Source organism: Carcharhinus amblyrhynchos, chromosome 10 (assembly GCF_965287045.1).
Source record: "Carcharhinus amblyrhynchos chromosome 10, sCarAmb.v2.hapA, whole genome shotgun sequence".
Taxonomy (NCBI): domain Eukaryota; kingdom Metazoa; phylum Chordata; class Chondrichthyes; order Carcharhiniformes; family Carcharhinidae; genus Carcharhinus; species Carcharhinus amblyrhynchos.
Window position 1 is genome coordinate 102,802,687 of NC_137333.1, and position 23,167 is coordinate 102,825,853.

At 42.0% G+C, this 23,167-nt stretch overlaps 1 protein-coding gene across 6 annotated transcripts in view; it reads right to left on the minus strand.

Annotated features, from left to right (window-relative positions):
* emsy (EMSY transcriptional repressor, BRCA2 interacting) overlaps positions 1-23,167 on the minus strand; it is a 73,498-nt gene that overhangs the window by 39,025 nt on the left and 11,306 nt on the right. For 3 of the 6 annotated variants that reach the window (XM_080197687.1, XM_080197688.1, XM_080197693.1), the window contains exons 5-13: positions 21,177-21,352; positions 13,501-13,653; positions 10,394-10,653; positions 9,519-9,780; positions 8,340-8,549; positions 6,370-6,447; positions 3,317-3,460; positions 2,971-3,147; positions 1,365-1,510 (exon numbers count right to left, since the gene is read on the minus strand). In XM_080197687.1, the coding sequence (XP_080053813.1) occupies positions 1,365-1,510; positions 2,971-3,147; positions 3,317-3,460; positions 6,370-6,447; positions 8,340-8,549; positions 9,519-9,780; positions 10,394-10,653; positions 13,501-13,653; positions 21,177-21,352 (1,606 nt within the window). The remainder of the gene's footprint in view (positions 1-1,364; positions 1,511-2,970; positions 3,148-3,316; positions 3,461-6,369; positions 6,448-8,339; positions 8,550-9,518; positions 9,781-10,393; positions 10,654-13,500; positions 13,654-21,176; positions 21,353-23,167) is intronic. The other 3 variants (XM_080197689.1, XM_080197691.1, XM_080197692.1) reach the window with 2 other exon arrangements.

Sequence of the window (23,167 nt, forward strand, 5' to 3'; positions counted from 1 at the left end):
GGCTAAAGTACAATTTTTCAACCCAAATTCAGCACAACACACAGATCGACACAAAAACGGCTAAAACTTCGTGTCTTTAAAAATTATTTTGATATTTGTTACGGAAGAAGCTCAATATTTGAAACATGCAAAAGTGTCTCAGTGCTGTAATACTTCCTTCAAACACATTTTAACCCTGCCTTAGGCAAATGCCACAACACAATTTTATGATATGGTTTCATATTTGGTCCTGGATTACAAAGGTCTCAGTAGCATCACATCTTCAACCATGTCTTAGTTCACCTGCTATTGAAACACTCATCTATGCTTGTTACCTATATTGACTAATTAACACATTCCTGGCTGTCCTCCTATGTTCCTCCTTTGTAACCAAGACATCATCCAAATCTCTACAGCCTGGATCTTTACTTGTGCAGGGTCCCATTCACCTGTCACCCCGTTGCGCGCTGACCCACATTGCCTCCCAGTTAAACAAAGGCTTGCTTTAAGATCTCTTCACAGCTTCCCCCTCCCTAATTCTGTATCTGCTATAACCCTGCAAAACTTTACGTTTCTCCATTTCTGGGACTATGCCTTCAGTTGCCTGGGCCCTAAACTTTGGAATTCCAAGCCTAAACCTCTCCAACTCTCTTTCACACTTCCTTCTTTTAAGAAGCTCCTTAAAACTTCTCTCTTTGACCAAACTTTTGGTCACCTGTCTTAATAGCAACTTATTTGGCTTGATTTTTTTTATATTATCCCTATGAAGCACTTTGAAGTGTTTTACTATATTTAAGTCACTACATTAGTACAAGTTACTGTGATTTTTTTATTCATTCATGGGACATGGGCATCACTGGCTGGTGAGCATTTGTTGCCCATCCCTAGCTTGAGAAGGTGGTGATGGTGATGACCATATAATTGTTCTAGAAATGAGACATCATCTATATATTAAATCCAGTTTCCAAGCAAATTTATATATTTTTCATTATGAACTTCCAAATTATCTTTTCCTCTCTTTATTGGATCAGTGTCCACCCCAAACTATCCAGACAAATAAACATAACCCATATCTTTTAAAGCAGTCACTGTAGGATACACAACACTGGTTAGAATGACTTATTACCCCCTCATCTATTTTTCCCATCCCCTTTTTTGCTCAGGGTTAAAACAGGGAGTCAGTGATGCTGGGGAATCATCGGTGCACATCCATATTCAACCCTCTTTTGCTGCAACTGAACACTTTTGCTGGTGTATCATTTTGCCTGTTTCCTAATTTTGTGATATCTGAAATTTTTCAGTGACCTTCACCTGGGGATCAAACAGCAGTTGAATGGAGGGTGAAAGCTTGATATTTTATGTCTGCAGATTAACTGTGAACTTACCCCAGCATTCAACAATGTTGTGACTACGTTTTTACCCGGAATGCCCTGGATGGTTGTTCCCTTTCCTGCAGTCTTCTGCACAACAATGACATTTGGCTTTGACGTCATAGACGTCATTGGGATAGTAGTTATTTTTGTTGTTGTTCCTAGAGGAAATGCATTAAAATGGATCAATATAATTGAGATTAGGCTAACTGGAATATGAGCACGATATCAATGACCTGCATGCGTTTACGCCCAAGGTTCGTTACAATCTGAAAGATATGCTGGCTAGGTGCCTTGGCCATGTTAAATTCGCCCTCAGTGTACCTGAACAGGCACTGGAGTGTGGTGACTAGGGGATTTTCACACTAACTTCATTGCAGTGTTAACATACGCCTACTTGTGAGACAAATATACAAACTTTAAACTTGGGAATGACAAACAGAGCAAGTAAGAGATTTTAAATAAAAGTAGTTATAAAACAAAGTACACTGACAAATAAACCACCTGATAGTTATTGTTCCCACACTTTAAGGCTAAGAAGAAAAGTAATTAAAAATAATAAATAAGGCGACGGGAGTGATGTATATAAACATGGTGTGCTTCTGTGCTGTAAATACTTTGTAATTCTAAGGATCTGACCATAATTTGAACACTAATCAACGGACCACATGCTTCATTTCATCAAGAGGAGATGCTAGCATTGGACTGGGGTAAACACAATAAGAAGTCTCACAACACCAGGTTAAAGTCCAACAGGTTTATTTGGTAGCTAAAGCCACTAGCTTTTGGAGCACTGCTCCTTCATCAAGTAAGATGAAGGAGCAGCATTCTGAAATCTAGTGGCTTTAGCTACCAAATAAACCTGTTGGATTTTAACCTGGTGTTATGAGACTTCTTATTCATTTCCTCAAAGCAGACTGACAGGAAAAAATTCAATATCACACCCTAATTAATTTAATTGCAAACAATTCCTTATTAATCCCATATTTCCTCCTTCCCTTTTACAAGTTCAGTGATGTCTTGCTCTATAAACTCTGTCCCCTCACAAAGGTGACCCACTTTTCGTTCAAAAAGGGTCATCTGTTAGGATGAGAAAGTCCCCCAAGAGAAATTGCGTTCCCAAGCCTTTTCTCAACTAATTTTCACTTCCTTCCCTGTCCTCAAGTTCCTGCGGATCACAAAGGCAAAGGCTGGCATAAGTATAGAAATGTGACATGGGCCTGACATTAATCTTAAATTGACAGTAGTGGAAAGGACTTTAAAAATAAGATCATCAGAAAACTGTGCCAAGGGTGATAAGATGTACTGAAGTGTTGACTACACATTTGTAGTTGCACATTTAAAGTCAATAGTTTTACCAAATGAACCAACACTTCCTGCATGAATCGATTTAATTAATTTTAGAATTTATCTACTGAGGCAGGAGACTTGGGGTCCGAAAAAAAACCAATTCCTTAGGATTTAAATTTGGGCTCAAAACATTCCAATATCGCAGAGCTGCAGGATGGATGAAGCGTATCCAAAAATATCAAAGCAGCAGAATTCTAAATCCTAGCCAAGTGACTTTGCTATCCTTTAGGAAATTTTCGTTGTTAGAGTCAATTTACAAGTGAACACTAACCAGACATGATACTACTGCTGATAATCTTTCCTCCGAGGGATGTGGCTAGTGACTTTGGTACTACAGTGATGATGCTTCCACTCGTAGTTTTCATGTAGGTAGTGGATCCTGTAGACGCTGCCATACGGGCACTGATGGTAGGATTCAATGTAGGACGTGTGTAGGTAGTTTGGGTACCTGGTACATTCGAAGAGATACTTCTTTTAAATAATGAGCTGCACCACAATTTAACATGCAACTAATTTTGATAAAAACAGGAAATGCCATTCCCTCAAAATACAAGAACAGAATCACTGATGAAATAATCTTTACATGCTTTTTAATATTCTGCTAAGCCAAGGCTTACCTGTTGGTGTGGTAACCAACTTGGTTGTCATGATGGCGCCATTGCTGCTAACCACCATGATGGGCGAAGTGCTGGTACTGGGCATCGTAACTGGTTTTGGCAAGATTTTACTCGGCTGCATCTGCTGAGTTATAATCTTGACGCCTGTCAAAAATGTAAGCTACAATTAAGGTTATCAGTGATGGTTTAATATAATATCATTCCTATCTCTAAGGAAAATACAGCTTTAACAGCGACCTGCATTGCAGTATGAAGTATTGATCTGTTGAAAAGGGTTGTGCCATGTAGAACAAAAGTACATTTTAAAAGGTAATCTGACAAATTGAGTATAGCAAGGAGACAAGAGATTGCTATTCCCAACCTATAGCATCTGGACAGTTAAACAATAGGAAAGCGAATAGGACATGGCAAAAGCCACTGGACAAATGGCCAAAGCATTTGCTTACAGTTGCAGTCAGTTTTCTCCCCATCCACTGGTGCTTTAAATTTGTGATGTGGAGATGCCAGCATTGGACTGGGGTGGAAACAGCAAGTAGTTTCACAACACCAGGCTAAAGTCTAACAGGTTTATTTGGTAGCATAAGCTTTCGGAGCGTTGCTCTTTGATTCACCTAATGAAAGGGCAATGTTCCAAAAGATCGTGCTACCAAATAAAACTGTTGGACTTTAACCAGGGCTTTAAATTTAAGAAGCATTTTGTCCTGAAATACCAGTGTTCTGCCACCCTTAGACAGCTTACATTGAAGCACATGTTGCAGATGACACAAAGGTTGGTGGATTTGCAGACAGCAATGAGGACCATCAGAGGATACAGCAGGATATAGATCAGTTGGAGACTTGGGTGGAGAGATGGCAGATGGAGTTTAATACAGTAAAAAGTCTGACAACACCAGGTTTTAGTCCAACCGATTTATTTGATAATAGACTCACAAGCTTTCGGGGTTAGCCCCTTCGTCCCGAAAGCTTGAGAGTCTATTATCAAATAAATCGGTTGGACTAAAACCTGGTGTTGTCAGACTTTTTACTGTGTTTACGTCAGACCAATCCCGGCATACCACAAGATGGAGTTTAATCCAGACAAATGTGACATAATGCATTTTGGAAGGTCTAATACAGATAATATAAGTAAATGGCAAAACCCTTAAGAATATTGATAGGCAAAGGGATCTGGGTGTACAGGTACACAGGTCACTGAAAGTGGCAATGCAGGTGGAGAAGGTGGTCAAGAAGGCATATGGCATGCTTGCCTTCATCGGCCAGGGGATCGAGTTAAAAATTGGAAAGTCATGTTACAGCTTTATAGAACCTTAGTTAGGCCACACTTGGAATATACTGTTCAATTCTGATTGCCACATTACCAGAAGATGTGGCGGCTTTGGAGAGGGTACAGAAAAGATTTACCAGGATGTTGCCTGGTATGGAGGGCATTAGCTATGAGGAGAGGTTGGAGAGGTGGAACAATGGAGGTTGAGGAGAGATCTGATAGAAGTCAACAAGATTATGAGAGGCATAGACAGAGTGGATAGTCAGAAGCTTTTTCCCTAGTTGGAAGAGTCAATTACTAGGGGGCACAGGTTTAAGGTTCGAGGGGCAAGGTTTAAAGAAGATGTAGGAGGCAGATTTTTTACACAGAGGGTAATGGGTGCCTGGAACTCGTTGCCAGGGGAGCTAGTGGAAGCAGATACGGTAGCGATGGTGTCTTGACAAATACATGACTAGGATGGGAATAGGGGGATATGATCTCCGGAAGGGTAGGGGGTTTTAGTTAAGGCAGGCAGTATGGTCAGTGCAGGCTTGAAGGGTCAAACAGCCTGTTCCTGTGCTGTAATTTTCTTTGTTCTTTGTTTCCAGCTGACTACAGACATGCCAAGGCTCAGTTGATGACATCACTTAAAACTAAGATTTTGAATGTGGAGCACATACAACTATATAAGCTGTTAACAGTAATGATCTAGAAACATCCTTCACTTGGAGGCCAGAAAGCATACCTGAATAAAATTCATGCAAGCAGCAAAATATATAGAAAGTGTTATGCATTTGGGATATTTGATATATTGATGATAAACTCTTCTATAAAGTAGCACAGATGCATAATTGTGGTTTCCTCTGATGACAACATATAGTTATTAACAAATCATCACAATTGGAACAAAAATCTGCACTGAAAGTAAGGTTCTAAGAGGTAGAAGGGAAAAGATCCTTGATACAATGCAGAGTTGAAAGCGCTGGGTTGGAAAACTCTTTCGCAAGAGGGTACTGATGGGGTGGGGGGCCTGAGTAAATCACCATCATCATTTTTCACCATGTGCAAACCCATCACCACTTATGGCCCGCATGCATGCTTCATTTGTCTCCCACTTCCTCCAATTGTGTGTATCGCACCACAAATAACACACCTCTACTTGCTCCCCGCTCAAGAATCATATTAACATCCTTCAGGCAGGGGACAGTAGAGACCAATCAATATCACTGGCAGAAGGCACACAGGAATTTTAATAGAAATATTTTTTTAAAACGTAATGAAAGACTTTAAAATGGGGAGTGAACTACATCTGGATTCCCCCATGCTCCAAACCCTGAAAGAACAAACGTGAAGTGTAGTCAGTGTCAGCAGCCAATTTGCACACAGCAGGAACATATAAACAATGAGGTGAATGGCAAATAATTTGCTTTAGTAATGTTGATTAAAGGAAAAATATTAACCAAGATATCAGGGGCAACACTTTGTTCTTCTTTGAAATGGTGCCACAAAATCTTTTATATTCATCTGAGAATGTAGACCAGACCTTGGTTCAATGTCTCATCCAACAATGTAGCACGGCCTTGGTATGGCATTGGCATGCAAGCCTAGATTACGTGCTCAAACATCTGGTCTGAAGCTTGACCCCATGACTAACAAATTCAGAGTCAAGAATTGAATACATTGACATTGGATCATTACGTAATTCTGTTTGAAATTTCAAGGTTAATTCCTCGCTTTTTAGTCGCTTATCAGTGTCAGGATCTGTGACACTAAAGTCTAATTTAATACAATCTACATTTGCTGTGCACACCTGAAATAACAACGCCCTCTGGCATCATCTTGGGACCAGGGGCCACAGGACGAACAGCGCTAAAAGGTGCCCTTAGTACTGGATAAATCAAGAAAGAAAGAAGTTGCTTTACTTGCAATTTTGTTCCTCCTCACTTGGTTCAGCGATTCTGCTCCCAAGGTGGGCTTGTGCAGGATTAGTTTCACCAATGCTGAAAGCCCGTTATACATCAAATAGACTCACCACCACCTTCTTGAGGGCAGCTAGGAATGGGCATTAATTTATTTTTCTTTATTCTTCATGTGATGTGGGTATCGCTGGCAATGCTAGCATTTGCATCCCACCTTTAAGTGCTCGGCCATTTCAGAGGGTAGTTAAGAGTCAACCATAGTGCTGTGGATCTGGAGTTACATGTAGGCCAGGCCAGGTAAGGACGACAGATTTCACTCCCTGAAGGACATTAATGAAAGAGATGGGTTTTTTTGATAGTTTCATGGTCACTATTACTGAAATTAGCTCTCAATTCCCGATTTATTAATTTGAATTTAAATTCCATTAGCTGGCATGGATTTGAACCGAAGTTCCCCAGAGCATTATCCTGGGCCATCAGAGCATTAGTTCAGGGACATAATACTGCACCACCATCTTCCCAGTGTGGCCTTGCTAGCAACACCCATAAACGAATATGGCAGAGTAATTGTCTGTGGATAGCACCGCAGTCAATCTTATCCTCTCTTCACCCAGTGACTACACACATGCACTTTCCTACAGAAATAACTGGATAGCTATCAGAAAATGTGATAGTTTCAGCTCACTCATTAATTGAAGAGTACTAATGCCAATCTGTCTAAGATGAGTTAACAATGGCTCATGACTAAGGCTAGGAGCTTTCGTCTATATGATTTGTTACCATACTGGGCAGCGCCTTTAACTACCAAGATCAGGGTGCCCAAATTATAGCTCCTAGATCACACACACAATGCAAGCCTTGGCAACCTTAATCTCAAAACACTTTGACCCTTTTATGCTTATTCATAGTTTTACTACTGAATTTCTTGGGTCTGATAGCTTATGATGGACTGTTGGTAATGCCCTTGATTTATAAATAAACCTAAGTAATAAACTAGGACATGTTAGTGCTAGTAGCTTAAGATGGCTGCACATTAATGGAATCAAGCATTTAAGATTTATGGCAAACAGGCTCTATAATCCTCATCTAAACAAGCCCAAAAGATCAATAACTTTGCCACTGAACCTATTTCATCTTTGCATCTGCAATTACTTTACGTTGAAACAGCGGGAAAATATTACTCAAGTCTCCAAGAGGGTGTCACATTCTCTGACTTATAATGTATTTCCTGCAACAAACTCTATTTACCAAAGATGCACACATGGGGTGGGATTCTCCAGCCGTACTCATCTCAAAACCGCCCAAGGTCAATGGACCTTTGCATGGTCTCCCCCCTGCCCACCTGCAACAATTCCAGTGGCGAGCAGGATGGGAGAATTCAGCCATAAAGTCTGCAACAGTGGTCACTCCAGGTTAGACATTCAAATGAATGCTACTGATAAAGAGTATATAACAGACAACATAGTGAATTATCATGTTTACTCCAAAACACGGGACAGCATTATAAGTTCATTAAAGAAGCTAAACTCAATCCTCAAATAGCTGCATGTCACACATCCTGTCCACAAAAGTTAAAAAATCTTGCGAATACAAAGCACAAACCAGAAGAAAATTAAGTGATTAACAAAAAAATTAAAGCTTGTCGACACTGAATCAGAGAAGATACAACATGCTGCAAGCTGATATAGATGTAAACACTCAGGTTACAGACATTTATAACGCAAAAATAAACACATTTCAGCTGAGATGATGCAACAAAATAGATCATGCATTGAAATTGGTATTTTCATCACCATTGGGTAGCTCGCGTTCTCCTCACAAAGAAAATGGATACAAAATCTTTCCTGCATTTTCAACTTACCCGATTCCTGTTTGATTTGAATGGTGGGTTTGACACCAGGTGATGTTTGAGACTGTTGGGACTGTTGTTGTGGAGATTGTGACATTTGCTGCTGCTGTTGCTGCTGTTGCTGTTTGGGAAACTGCGTCAAAATCTGGGTTGGGGACCCCATAAGTGCTTTGGGGGATTGAAGCCTGGCTGCGGTAACTTTAACTGCAGTACCAGATGCACCTTTCATAAAGACAAAACAATCAGTTTTTTTTAATATAAAACGCTCCAACTAAAGTTGTGTCCGGCATCTTGACTTAGGATTCCTTAAAATTACCAACAATATAATATTTGCAATACAAGTTCACTCCCAGGACTTGAACAATTAGTCCAGGTTGTACAGTACGGAGAAAGTCCTAGCTGTCAGTCTTTCAGATGAGATGTTAAACCAAGACTTCCCTCTCAGATGAGTGCGAATGTCACTTTTTGAGGAGAACATGGGAGATCGCTTCTGAGTCCTGACCAACAATAATCCCTTAAAGAACATGGCTTAAACAGATTATCTGGCCATCATCTCATCACTGTTTGTGGGATCTTGCTGTGTGCAAATTGCCTGTTGAGTTTGTCTACAGTGTAATAGTGGCTACCCTTCAAATATATTTCATTGACTGTAAAGCACTAAATTTCAAGTTTTTTTTTCTTCTGACCTGCCACATATTACCCGGTAATTCAGAGCAAGAAGAAATCTGATGGACTGTAACCGAAATCATTAAGAGCTGTCAGTTCACATCATATCGATTTGACTGTGGGAACTATCTTAATCACTATGAACAGGGCAGTCCTACTGTGAAAAAGCGAGCAGCATTATCATCCTGAAAAGAAGAGGTTGCAGTGTTTAACATGTTTTGCTTGTTGAGAAAGAGATACAGCCTCCAGATTTGGGGATAAATTCAATATCTTCTAAGTCAGATGCGAGAGTGAATAACTTGGGCAAAGTTGACACCTTGCAGGATCTCAATAAACAACCCAAGTTTCATTCTTGTAGTATAGGACATTACTTCAATCTCAAAACTAATCTTAGTTCATAATTCCAGTTTATTAATGTAATTTTCACATATTTAATAATATTCTGCATTGAGGTGAAGAGGACTTCTTGAAAGGATGCACAATCACAAAGGCAGATTTCTCAAACCTACGCTTTCTTTCCATTACCTTGGGCTATTGTTGACATCACAACAGAAGATGTTGATGAAATCATAGATGTGGCAGCAGCAGTGATGGACGTGGACGAAGGAGAGGGCGCACTACCAGCTGTAAAAGGCGGCTGCGTGGCAGTAATGACCACTGGCTGTCTTTGAGTGGCAGTGGTGATAACAGACGTTGGCACAAGCTTGGTGACGGCTGCATAATTGTGAGACTTGGACAAAATATTAGGTACAAAGGTTGAACTTGGCGATGTAGTTACGATTATTACCTATTTTTGAACAAACAGATTTACATGATTAATTGTGGCAACTGCTGGAATAATAAAATTCATCATTGCTCATGATTTATTCAATTAATGGAAATACATAGTTAAAAACAAACTATTTTCACCCACAGGTTATACCATGAAACACTGAAGACCATCAGTTAAAAAAAACACACTGGGGAAATACAGGGCCAAAGCAAAATGTACTCAAAGGAAACATGTTTCCCACAAAGAACATTAGTGTCCTTCAGGATGCAGTACATAAGCTTCCAAAATCCTGTTTTCCAGGACACCTTTGCAATTTTGTTACCAATAGTACCCCCTCCTAGAGACATTGACTTTTGCAGCAGTTTGGGCCTTGATATTGACACTGCCAAGGTGGCAATGGCAATGCCCAGGGGGCATCTCCCCAGCACCTGGCCCTCTGGGATGGAGGTGGGGGCAGGGTCAGGCAACCCCATTGGAGTGAAAAACTCCTGGTGGGGGGAGGCTCACAGGCCCGGAGATTTCAGTCCCAGGCCTGCTGATGATATTTTTAAACAGATTTTGAGGAAGAAGTGACATTTAAAAAAAAAACTTCAGTTTAACCAAAGGCCACCGCAGAGTCCCGACTCACCTTCTGAGTAGCTGTGTTTGTTGTTTGGGTGGTAGGTTTGGTAAAAGTAATTTTCACCGGTGACATGTGCGAGGGAATGGAGTTTGCGATGCTCTGCATAATGTTGCTTACTTTCGGGCTGCTTCCCACGGGAACTGCAATCGATTTGGCGACTGGCGTGATCGACTTGGGAACTTCTTTAAGCACCACTGGGGAAGAACTTGATGAATTTGTACGCCTGCGCTTGCGAGGTTTGTCATCTTCATCAGCGCAGCTAACGCCTTGGTTTAAAAGGAAGCATCGTCATGAATGAGGTGCAGAAGAAGCAAGTTATTTTCAATGAAATACTTAGTAATTCCTCCAACCCACATCCGTCAGTTCCACTACTTCTTGGTCCGAATATCCATTTTTCATTTGTGAGCCTGGAGGGGTGTGCCAACAAATCTATCAATCATAATGATCAAATCCCAGCATGATCCTGCCATCACCTAGCATTCGCACACAGCACTTTCTCAAAAGCAGAGGTCCACAAACAGCAAACAGGTTTGGAAACTATTTTCACTGCTCCATCCTCTCTCTCTCCCCAAGCCCCAGATGAAATCAACTAACCTCAGCTCAGTCCAAGGTTCAAACCTACAATCTTTTGTCACTGCCACAACATTCAGTAATCCAGAGATCCAAGATAATGCTCTGGGGACCTGGGTTCAAATCCCACCACAGCAGATGGAGGAATTTTAATTCACTAAAAATCCGGAATTAAAAATATAACGACGACCATGAAACCGTTGTCGATTGTCGGAAAAGCTCATCTGGTTCAGTAGTATCCTCTGGAAAGGAAACCTGCTGTCTTTACCTGGTCTGACCACCGTATGTGGTTGCCTCATAAATGCCCTCTGAAACAGTCTAGCTTGGTGACAGTGTATCTAATTGCTACAAAGGCAACAAAAAGGAATAACACCACACAGACTGCCCAGTATCGGCCTAGGCACCGGAAACAACACAGCAAACCCAGGCCTATCAATCCTGCAAAATCCTCCTTACTAACATCTGATAGGCTTGTGCCAAAGTTGGGAGAGCTGTCAAGCAACAGCCTGACTTAGTCATTCTCACAGAATCATTACTTATAGATAATGCCCCAGATACCACCATTCCTAGGTACGTCCTGTCCCAACAGCAGGACAGACTGAGCAGAGGTGGTGGAAGTGTTATACTCTCAGGAGTGAGCTGTCCTACAAGTGGTCAACAGCAACTTTGGACCTCATTAAGTCACATGGCACCTGGTCAAAAATATGCAAGGAACCATTCTGCTGATTTACCGCATACCATCCCTCCTCAGCTGATGAATCAGTGCTCCTCTATGTTGAACACCACTTGGAGGGAGCAGAATGTGCTTCAGGTGGGGGCAATTCAATGCCCATCACTAAGAGTATTTCCATAGTACCACCACAGATTGAGCTGGCTGGGTCTTACAGACATAGCTGCTCAACCAAGTCCACGGCAGGTGGTCAGGCAACCAACAAGAGGGAAAACATACTTGATCTCATCCTCACCAACCAGCCTGCGCAAATGCATCTGTCCGTGACAGCAACAGTGGGAGTGATCAGCACAGAGTGCTTGTGGAAACAAAGTCCCGCCTTCACATTCGCTCCTTTTGTTGTGTGGCACTACCGCCATGCTAAATGGGATAGACTTCAAATAGATCTAGCAGCTCAAGATTGGGCATCTGTGCGACACTGTGGATCATCAGCAGTGGCATAATTGTACTCGGCCACAATTTTTAACCTCATAGCCCATATCCCCCATTTTACTGTTACCATTAAGCCAGCAAAACAACCCTGTCAGTAAAAAGTCTTCGGATAAGGGCTAGCAAATTTAAAACAGAGTTGAGGAGAAACTACTTCTCCCAAAGGGTTGTGAATCTGTGGAATTCGCTACCCCAAAGTGCAATGGATGCTGGGACCATGAGTAAATTTAAGGAGGAGTTAGACATTTTTAATTGGTAACGGGTTGAAGGGTTATGGGGAGAAATCCAGAAAATGGGAATGAGGAGCACATCAACCACGATCGAATGATGGAGTGGACTCAGTGGGCTGAATGGCCTAATTCTGCTCTTACATCTTATGAACTTATGAGTGCAACTGGACATGCTAAGAGCATATGCATACTTAAAAATGAGGTGTCAACCTAATGAAGCTACAACACAGGACTACTTGCATGCCAAACAGCATAAGCAGCAAGTAACAGACAGAGCTAAGCAATCCCACAGCCATCGGATCAGATCAAAGCTCTGTAAGTTCTGCCCCATCCAGTCATAGAATTATAGAAACCCGACAGTGCAGAAAGGGGCCATTTGGCCCATTAAGTCTGCACCAACCACAATCCCACCCAGGCCCTACCTCTTATCCCTACATATTTACTGGCTAATCCCTCTAACCTGCGCATCTCAGAACACTAAGGGGCAGTTTTAGCATGGCCAATCAACTTAACCCGCATATCTCTGGACAGTCGAGAATGATGGTGGACAATTAAACAACTTACTGGAGTTGGAGGGTCCACAAATATCTCTATTCTCAATGATGGAGGAGCTCAGCACATCGGTACAAAAGGCTAAAGCATTCGCAACAATTTGTGCCAGAAGCGCAGAGTGGATGACCCATCTCGGTCCCCAGTATAACAGATTTGTCTTCAGCCAACTCGATTCACTGCTCGTGATATCAAGAAATGGCTGAAGACACTGGATACAGGAGCATCATATATACTCCGGTCATTTAAAAATACTACATACGTCAACATACTATAAGCAACTCTGTAGGAAAACCATAAATTAAATGTTCTTAAAGCATAACCCGGCCTTTTTCCTTTCATTAACTCGGGGGCCTGCAGTGAATTTTTGGCACTGGTTTTACTTCAGCATTCCAAGGTACATTCCCAGAATACCACAGAGCAGACAACTGGCTCACAGTCTCCACAAGGGATATATGCAGCAGAGCACGAAGAGTGTCTTGATGTTATGCAATTTTAAACCCAGCATGCAGCACAGTATTTTCAAACAGACGATCTCTGTAGCTAAGAGTTGGGCACAGATCTGGCCTGAAATATTAATATTAGCCTGAACAAATGGCACTTACTTTTGACATACACCGTGCTACCGCTTGGCAGTACAACGACATTGGAAGCTGGACTGGCAGGTCTGGGAGATTTGACCGTTGCCACACTCCCGCCAGGTACTGTAGTTGAAGCTGGCGTGGGAGTGGTACTCGTGTAGGAGTAACAGACAATCACTGGAAGAAGAAACATTGCGGTTATTTTTAAACTCAAATAACACCTTTGCTGGAAATCACTATTATTGCTAAATTATATTTTGTCAACTTTAACAAAGTCTGTAAGAGTAAAAGTTTTAATTTGGTTCCACCATGTGGTCAAAGTTTATACTGCAATCAACATGATTCCCACGTCATATAGTATAATTCAACAAGGTGGAAGGTCAGAGAATTATTGAAACTGACTGAAAATGCAAGTTATTCACCATCAGGAGAGAAAACATAACAGCCCCCACTACAGACATTGTCCTCTGCAGGTAAATTCAAATTTTAAATATGTTTGATCTTAGTGACAGCCCTTTGGTCAATTGGCCACTTTGTTCCATAGAATCCCTAAAGTGCAGAAGGCGGCCATTTGCTATCAAACCTGCACTGCCAACAATCCCACCTAGGCCCTATCCCCCATAACTCCACGTATTTACCCTACTAATTCTCCGACACTAAGGGATGATGTGGTGATGCTGGCGTTGGATTGGGGTGGGCTCATCCGAGGAAGGAGCAGCACTCAGAAGGCTCGTGATTCCAAATAAACCTGCTGGACTTTAACCTGGTATTGAGACTTGATGTGGGCGTGCGTTCGGCCTCTAACCTTCGGCTAAGCATTCTCCAAGGCGGCCTTCACGACACACGACAGCGCAGTCACTGAGCAGAGACTGATAGCCAAGTTCCGCACACATGAAGACGGTCTCAACAGAGATCTTGGGTTCATGTTGCACTACCTGTAGCCCTCATGACTCTCCTGGGTTTGCAAAACCCCACTTACCGTACTGTCTGGAGACAATACACATCTCTTTAACTTGTGCTCAGTGCTCCTTCCACTCACACTGTTAGCCACTTTAAGACTTGAATAGCAGGTTAGTTGTAAAGATTCGCATTCTAATCAGTAATCTGTAAACTGTCTGTGTCATTATATGCTCTGTCTCAGGCCAGAACTCTCCATTCACCTGACAAAGAGGGAAACCTCGAAAGCTTGTAAGTTTACTATCAAATAAATCGGTTGGACTTAAACCTGGTGTTGTCAGGCTTCTTATTTCGTTGTTCTCACTGATATGGAGGGGGCAATTGAGCACGGCCAATCAACCTAACCTGCACATCTTTGAACTGTGGGAGGAAACCAAAGCACCCGGAGGAAACCCACACAGACACAGAGAGAATATGGAAACTTCACACACCACCTGAGGCCGGAATTGAACCCAGATTCCTGGTGCTGTGAGGCAGCAGTGCTAACCACTGCCACCATGCTGCCATAATACTAACCCTAGTATCTGCCCATTATCAAACACAGTTGAAGAATCTTCACCCTGTCTTTTCAGTTACAGTTGAAATGTTGTGAAGCATATTCGACATTGACTCTGGCATGCATACATCACTGGTTGTCTACAACAGTTAACCATACCTCCAGCAATCTTGATTAGCTTGACACTCAACTCAAGAATTGCTTCTTCCCTGCTGCCATCAGACTTTTGAATGGACCTACCTCACATTAAGTTGATCTTTCTCTACACCCTAACTATGACTGTAATACTACATTCTGCACCCTCTCCTTTCCTATGAACAATACGCTTTGTCTATATAGCACGCAAGAAACAATACTTTTCATTGTACACATATATATGACAATAATAAATCAATCAGAAGTTTGCTAGGTGCTGCAAAGACAGAGGATTCAATGTTCATCATTTCCCTCAAATGCCAATTTTATTAATATTCATGCACAGGTTCCTGAGTCAGCTAATTTCTATCATCATGAGTTAGGACAAAAAAAAAGATGTAATTGACACTGGTAATGCAAGGTGCATGAACAAGAAATAGGAGGAGTAGACTGCACGTCCCACTGAGCCTGCTTCTCCGTTTAATATGGTCATGGCTGATTTTGGGCTTCAGCTCAATTTCCCACCTGCTCCCCATAGCCTTTGATTCCCTGAGATACCAAAAAATTTGCCTATCCAATCTTAAATGTGTTAAGCAAAAGAGCATCCACAACTCTCTGGGGTAGAGAGTTTTCCTTTCAAATTATCAGAAGAATTAGTTCATGTTTCGCAATGTTTTGATATTTTACACAAACAGCATGAAATGAATTTAACTTCCCAATGTTGATCTATGTTGGGGTGCTTGCTAAAGCCACTATATGAATACAAGTTGTAGCTGCATTTCTCATTAAGATTAACTTTCCCTCGATTTTCACTTGAGGGGGGGTGCGGGGCGGGGGGAATGCTGTACTTACAAACAGAAACTTTGAATTGATCTGTGGCCAGTCTTAAATAAAATCTAGGTACGTGTTCTGTGACTGCTCTTATTCCAAATTATGTCAACGATCTTAACCTGTATTTGTTCTTTGTTCCAAGCACCGGTCAGAGTAATTTTTCAGAGCAGCCATTATAGAAGAGTTTCAAAGATTAATTTAAAAAACTGTACAAGTAGATTTTAATTAATTCATTGTAAATTACCTCATTTGTTTTTCTTTATTCGTTCCTGGGATGTGGGTATCACTGACTATACCAGCATTTATTCCCCCATCACTATTTGCCCTCGAGAATGTGATGGCCAGCTGTCTCCTTGAATTGCGACAGTCATGTGGTGTAGTGCTGTTCTGCAGGGAGTTCCAGGATTTTGGCCCAGTGATAGTGAAGGAACAATGATATAATTCCAAATGGTGTGCGAATTGGAGGACAACTTGCAGGGGTTGGTGTTCCCATGCATCTGCTGCCCTTCTCCTTCGAGGTGCTAGAGGTCGTGGGTTCAGAATATGCTATCAAAGCAGCCTTGGTGAGTTGCTGCAGTATACTATGTAGATGATACACACTGATGCCATGATGCAACAGTGGTAGAGGGAGTGAAGTTGGTGGATGGGATACCATTCAAAAGGGCTGTCTTTTTTCCTGGATGGTGTTGATCTTCGAGTGTTGGAACAGCACTCATCCAGGCAAGTGGAGAGTATTGCATCATATTCCTGACTTGTATCTTGTTGGTGGACAGGCTTTTGGGAGTCAGGAGGTGAGTTATTAACTGCAGAATCCCAACCTTTCACCAACTTTTGTAGTCACGGTACTTATATGGCTGGTCCAGTTCCATTTCTGGTCAATGGTAACGCCCAGGATAGTGGGGGAATTCAGCTATGAAATGGGTGGATTCACTCTCTTCAGAGACGGTCATTGCCTGGCACTTATGTAGCACGAATATTACTTGCACTTATCAATCCAAGCCCGAATTGTGCCCTGATCTTGCTGCATATCAACACGGACTACTTCAGTACCTGAAGTCACAAATGGTGTCGAATATTAGAAAATCTCCAATCGTCTGAGCTTATGATGGAGGGAAGTTCATTGACGGAGGAGCTAAAGATTCTGCCTAGAACTCTACCCTGAGAAACTCCTGCAGCACTATTCCAGTACAGCAACGATTGACCTCCAAGAAGCAGAACCATTATCCTTTGTGCTAAGTAGGACTCCAAACAAGTGGACAGTATTTCCCAATTTGCTCCAGTTTTGTTAGGGATCCTTGTCGCCACACTCAGTCAAATGCAGCCATGATATCAAGGGCAGTCACACTCACCTCTAAGTTCAGCTCTTTTATCCACTTTTTCGTCGAGTGGTCCTGGCAGAACCCAAACCGAGCATCAGTAGGCCGATTCTGCTGTGCAAGTGCAGCCTGATCACACTGTCAATGACACCTTTCTTTTTTTTTATTCTTTCATGGGATGTGGGAGTTCCTGTCTGAGCCAGCATTTATTGCCTTTCCTTAATCGTCCTTGAACCGAGTGCCATGCTAGGCCATTTCAGAAGATATCTGTTATGTTGTGGCATCGTCAAGATATTTATTGATAAGTAAAATATAGGTACAGGAGGTTTCTGCATCACGAAGGCTGCCATGGGGCAGAGCCCAGTTCTACATGCAACAAGGTTCCAGAAGCAAAATACCTGAGAGGAGTCCCTCTTTCTGGTGTGATCACTCAAGCTTGGATCCCATTGGTCCCTCAAGTCAGGTGACTCACTTCTGCAGTACTGTCTTAGAAAGACCACATACACATCAGTATTTAAGAATCAACCATATTGCTGTGGATATGGAGTCACACATAGGCCAAACCAGGTAAGAGCCAGATTTCTTTTCTTAAAGGACTTCACTCTGTTGATGATCAAAAGTAGACTGAAGGGGCAGCAACTGGTTGGGTTAGATTTGTCCTGCTTCTTGTGCACCTGGGCAGTTTTCCCCATTATCGGATAGATGTCAGTGTCATAGCTGTAATGGAACAATATGGCTAGAGGTACAGCGAGTTCTGGTGCATAAATCTTCAGTGCTGCTGTCAAAATGCTGCCAGAGTCAACAGACTTTGCAGTACCCAGTGCCTTTAGCTGTTTTTTGACATGACATGGGATGAATCAAATTGGTTGAAGACTGCCATCTGTGATGCTGGGGACCTCAGGAACAGGCTGAGATGGGTCATTCACCCAGCATCTTTAGCTGAAAATGGCTACAGATGCTTCAGCCTTGGCTTTTGCTCTGAAGTACTGGGCACCCCCATCATTTAAGATATTTGTAGAGTCTCCTCCTCTTATGAGGACTTTTAATTGTCAAACACTAATCACAACTGGATGCAGCAGGATTGCAGAGCTTAGATCTGATCATATTGTTCGTGGGAGCACTTAGCTCTCTCCATCACATGTGGCTTCCGCTCTTTGGCATCATTTTTAGATATGCTTGATACTGCTCCTGGCATGCCCCACCTTAATGAATCAGGGTCAATTGATGGTAATGATTGAGTGGGGATATGCCGGGCCATTACATTACAGATTGTTTGAATATAATTCTGCTGCTCCTGATGGTCCATTGCATTTCATGAATGCCCAGTCTTGAGCTGCTAGATCTGCTTAAAATCTATCCCATTTAGCATGATATAGGGTTTCCTTGATGTGAACTTTCATTTCCCTCAATGGGGCTTTTATTTCCATAAGGGCTGTGCAATTGTACTGCTACCAATACCATCATGGACAGGTCCATCTGTGACAGATCAATTAGTGAGGATGAGCTATTTCCCTCTTGTTAGTTTGGCATCAACGTTGAGGACTTTCAAGGCAACTTCTTTCCAACAGTGTACCTTTGCTGCCAAATCTGGTGCTGGCTGGGACATTGGATGCAAGGTATGATTTGACGAGTATGTCAGGCTGTAGCTTAATTGGTTGGTGAGATAGCTCTCTCAATTTTGGCACAAGCCCCCAAGTATTAGTAAGGAGGACTTTTCAGGGTTAACAGTCTGGTTTGACATTGTTATTTCTGTTGCCTCGGTCGATTCCAGTTGATCTGTCTACTTCATTCCATTTTTTGGATTTTGTAGCAGTTTGATACAACTAAGTATCTCGCTCAGCCATTTCAGAGGGCATTCAGACGTCAGCCACATTGCTGTGGGTCTGGAGTCACATGTAGGCCAGACCAGGTAAGCACGACAGATTTCCTTCCCTGATTGACATTAATGAACCAGATGGGTTTTTACAACAATTGACAATGGTTTCACGGTCATTACTGGATCTAGCTTTTAATTCCAGATATATTAATTGATTTCAAATTCCCCCAGCTGCCATGATCCCCAGGGTATTTGTTCAGATCTCAGATTATGTTGCCATTAAACCACCACCTCCCCTTGTGATTGGAATCAAAAATGTTTTACAGTAGAAGAAAACCACTCATCCAACTTTTCTGCACCAGCTGTCTGAAGGCAATCCCATTATCCTGCTCTTTCCCGACACCTCTGTATCTGCCTCTAGTTCAAATATGTACCTACTTTCCGATTAAAAACAGAAATCATTTTCACAAATACTATTTGTGTCAAAGCACTGCAACTCTAACAATGCTGAATAAAGAAGTTATTCCCTAACTACTTTCCTTGCTCGATGCGATTTTAAACTGACAATCGCTCTTCAAAATGAGGATCTCTACGGACTTTCTGGGAATCCATAAAATGTGAACTCAAAGGCAGGAACAGAGTATGGCTGCACATATTGAGATGAGACAGCCAGCACACTAGGGATCATGCAAGAATAGATAGAATCTGCAGCAGGCAGACCTACGTCACAGGTATAAGTAAAACACATGCTTTCTTAAAAACGCTCCCCACGTGCAGCAGTTTTATACTGAATATTATCCAGCATTATAATTATATGGATGAGAAAGGTGGTAAGGATGAATCAATTTTAAAAGGGATTTTTCAAACAGAAAAGTTTGAGAACTGAACTAGGAAAAGTATTTTCAAAGCATTATCAAAATGCTTCACAGTGTTAATAGCTTTGATTAATTAAATGAAGCTTACTTTCAAGGCTACAAATGAGAAAACAAGATTTTTGCCCATGTTTTTCCCAAGTATTTGAGTGGCACTGAGGCCTCACAGTGCCAGGGATCCAGGTTCAATTCCGGCCTCAGGTCACTGTATGGAATTTGCACATTCTCCTCATGTCTGCGTGGGTTTCCTCCAGGTTCTTCCCACAATCCAAAGATGTGGGGGTTAGGTTGATTGGCTACGCTAAATTGACCCTTAGTTTCAGGGGGGTTAGCAGGATAAATACATATGGGAGCAGGGATAGGACCTGGGTAGGATTGCTGTCAGTGCTTGATGGCCCAAATGGCCTCCTTCAGTTCTGCAAGGATTCTATCATTCGGAAATTTCTTTGATTTCATTTCTCATGGTAGTTTGCTGACTGACAATTTCTGATGACTGAATAGGTAGTGAATGTATTCATTTGTCACTGTTTCATACGAAAATTAGGGAAGCAAGTACAAAAATGGGTGGAAAACTTTGTGAGATAAGTATGCTGCATGAAGCACTATTCGTTCAGTTGTGACAGACATACACTAACCAGATACAAAACTTTTATGGATAAATTCTTAAAGCTGACGAGAAATAATACTGCAACTTCAGCAGTCCATAACTGTGAAGCATCTTTGTCAGAAGATGGCTACAACTAAAGAGAAATCAGAGCTAGAATACCAATAGCAAAGAATGCATCCTCTAAACAGTAATTCTGACCAGAGCAGAGTAGAAATTCTAAGAACTGTCAACACTGTGATGTGGATTGACTTGTTGTACAGGGCTGAAATGTGGACCTTGGGAGAAGTGGATATCCAAAGACTAAGAAGCTGTGAAACATGGTTCTAGGAAAAGATGTAGACGATGAGTGACAGAAGATGTGAATGCTATAGACCAAGAGGGAGAAAGAGAATGATGATATTAGAAAACTTGAGATTGAAAATGGGAGGTGCCTATGACTACATAAAAAGGAAACTGCAAGATCCCCGAAGCATGGAGAAACAAGCAAAGGACCAAACCGTAGGCAGATCAGTATTAATATTAGTCTGAGCTGAATTACAACATCAAAACAAAGCCAATCCTGTATACCATTTATAAACATCCTTTCTAAATGGCAAGCTATATGTTCCCTAATTTTAAAAAGAAATTGTGGAAAGAAAATTAATCCAAGGTTAGTAGAAAAAAAACTCACCTTCTTTGTTACCAGTTTCAGCTGGTGAAGGAAGAGTGGCATTATGCAGAGCTGCCACGTTGGCTACTGCATTCGCCGTCACTGTGAACGCTGTCTGAGGAACCAGCCTGGGCATGAGAGGAACAAGTCGGCGACCTTCAATGGACCATTCAGCTGAGCTGTTAGGCCCAGACATACTGCGGGTTACAGAAGAGGATATATTTGTCAACACGTTATTACATTGCTTTAAATTGTCCATACTTTTCATCAGAAGAGGCAAATGTAATTAAAATTTTAATAAAATGAAATATATCTTTATCATAAGAATTTTGTTTGTCAGCAGCTGGTGAATTTCTTTCTTCCACATTTAAGTGATTTTTATAATTTTCTCTTTTATAATTTCCTGATCACAAAATGTCAAATGTTTCTTCCTAACAATTCCATTAAGAAAAATTCCAGCAAGAAACAACTATCCAAAATTCAGTCACCTACTTGTTCCAAAATACAACATACTAAAAGTTGTCCCAGTAACTTCCCCCTCTAATTAAGTAGGACATGTGTGGGGAAACAATGTGTTATGGGTGACACAGTGATTAGCACTGCTGCATCACAGCACCAGGAATCCGGGTTTGATTCCCACCTTGGGTCGCTGTCTGTGCGAAGTTTGCAAGTTCTCCCCATGTCTGTGTGGATTTCCTCTGGATGCTCCAGTTTCCTCCCACAATCCGAAAGATGTGCTGGTTAGGTGCATTGGCCATGCTAAATTCTCCCTCAGTGTACCCAAAGAGGTGCCGGAGTGCGGAACTAGGGGATTTTCACAGTAACTTCATTGCAGTGTTAATATAAGCTTACTTGTGACTAATAAATTAGCTTTAATTTTTAGTAACAGGAAGTCTTCCCCGAGACTCAACTAAATGGAAACTGTAACTCAGCAATATTCATCTCAGAACTGATTCCCAGTTCATGAAGTTAACTAATGTGTCAGCCATGGTTCATCTGGCCACACACTCACCCCTGACTCACAAGGTTTCAGGTTCAAGACCCACTCCTGAGCTTGAGCAAAAAATTTCAGACTGGCACTCCAACGCAGTACTGAGGGAATGCTACACTGCTGGAGACATTGTCTTTCAGACATTATGTTAAACTGAACATAGAACATAGAACATTACAGCGCAGAACAGGCCCTTCGGCCCACGATGTTGCGCCGACCAGTTAAAAAACAATGACCCACTAATCTAAACCAATCCCTTTTCGTCCATAAACCTATCCACAGATCTCTTAAACGCCCCCAAACTAGGCGCATTTACAACTGCAGCAGGCAGGGCATTCCAATCCCTCACCACCCTCTGGGTAAAGAACCTACCCCTGACATCTGTCCTATAACTACCCCCCCTTAATTTAAAGCCATGCCCCCTCGTGCTAGCTTTCTCCATCCGAGGAAAAAGGCTATCACTATCCACCCTATCTAAACCTCTAATCATCTTATATGTTTCAATAAGATCCCCTCTTAGCCGCCTTCTTTCTAGCGAAAACAACCCCAAATCCCTCAGTCTCTCCTCATAGGACTTCCCCTCCATACCAGGCAACATCCTGGTAAACCTCCTCTGCACCCTCTCCAAAGCCTCCACATCCTTCCTGTAATGTGGGGACCAGAACTGCACACAGTACTCCAAGTGCGGCTGCACCAGAGTTGTGTACAGTTGCAACATGACGCTGCGACTCCTAAATTCAATCCCCCTACCAATAAACGCCAAGACACCGTATGCCTTCTTAACAACCTTATCTACTTGATTCCCAACTTTCAGGGATCTATGTATACATACACCTAGATCCCTCTGTTCATCCACAGAGCCCCATCTATCTTCTCAGGTGGGCGTAAAAGGTCGCACAACACTATTTTGAAGAAAATCTGGAGTATTCTCCCTGGTGTGCTAGCCCACAGTTACCCCTCGATCAATATCTGGTCCATGACACATGGCTATATTTGGAAGGTTGCTGTATGCACATTGACT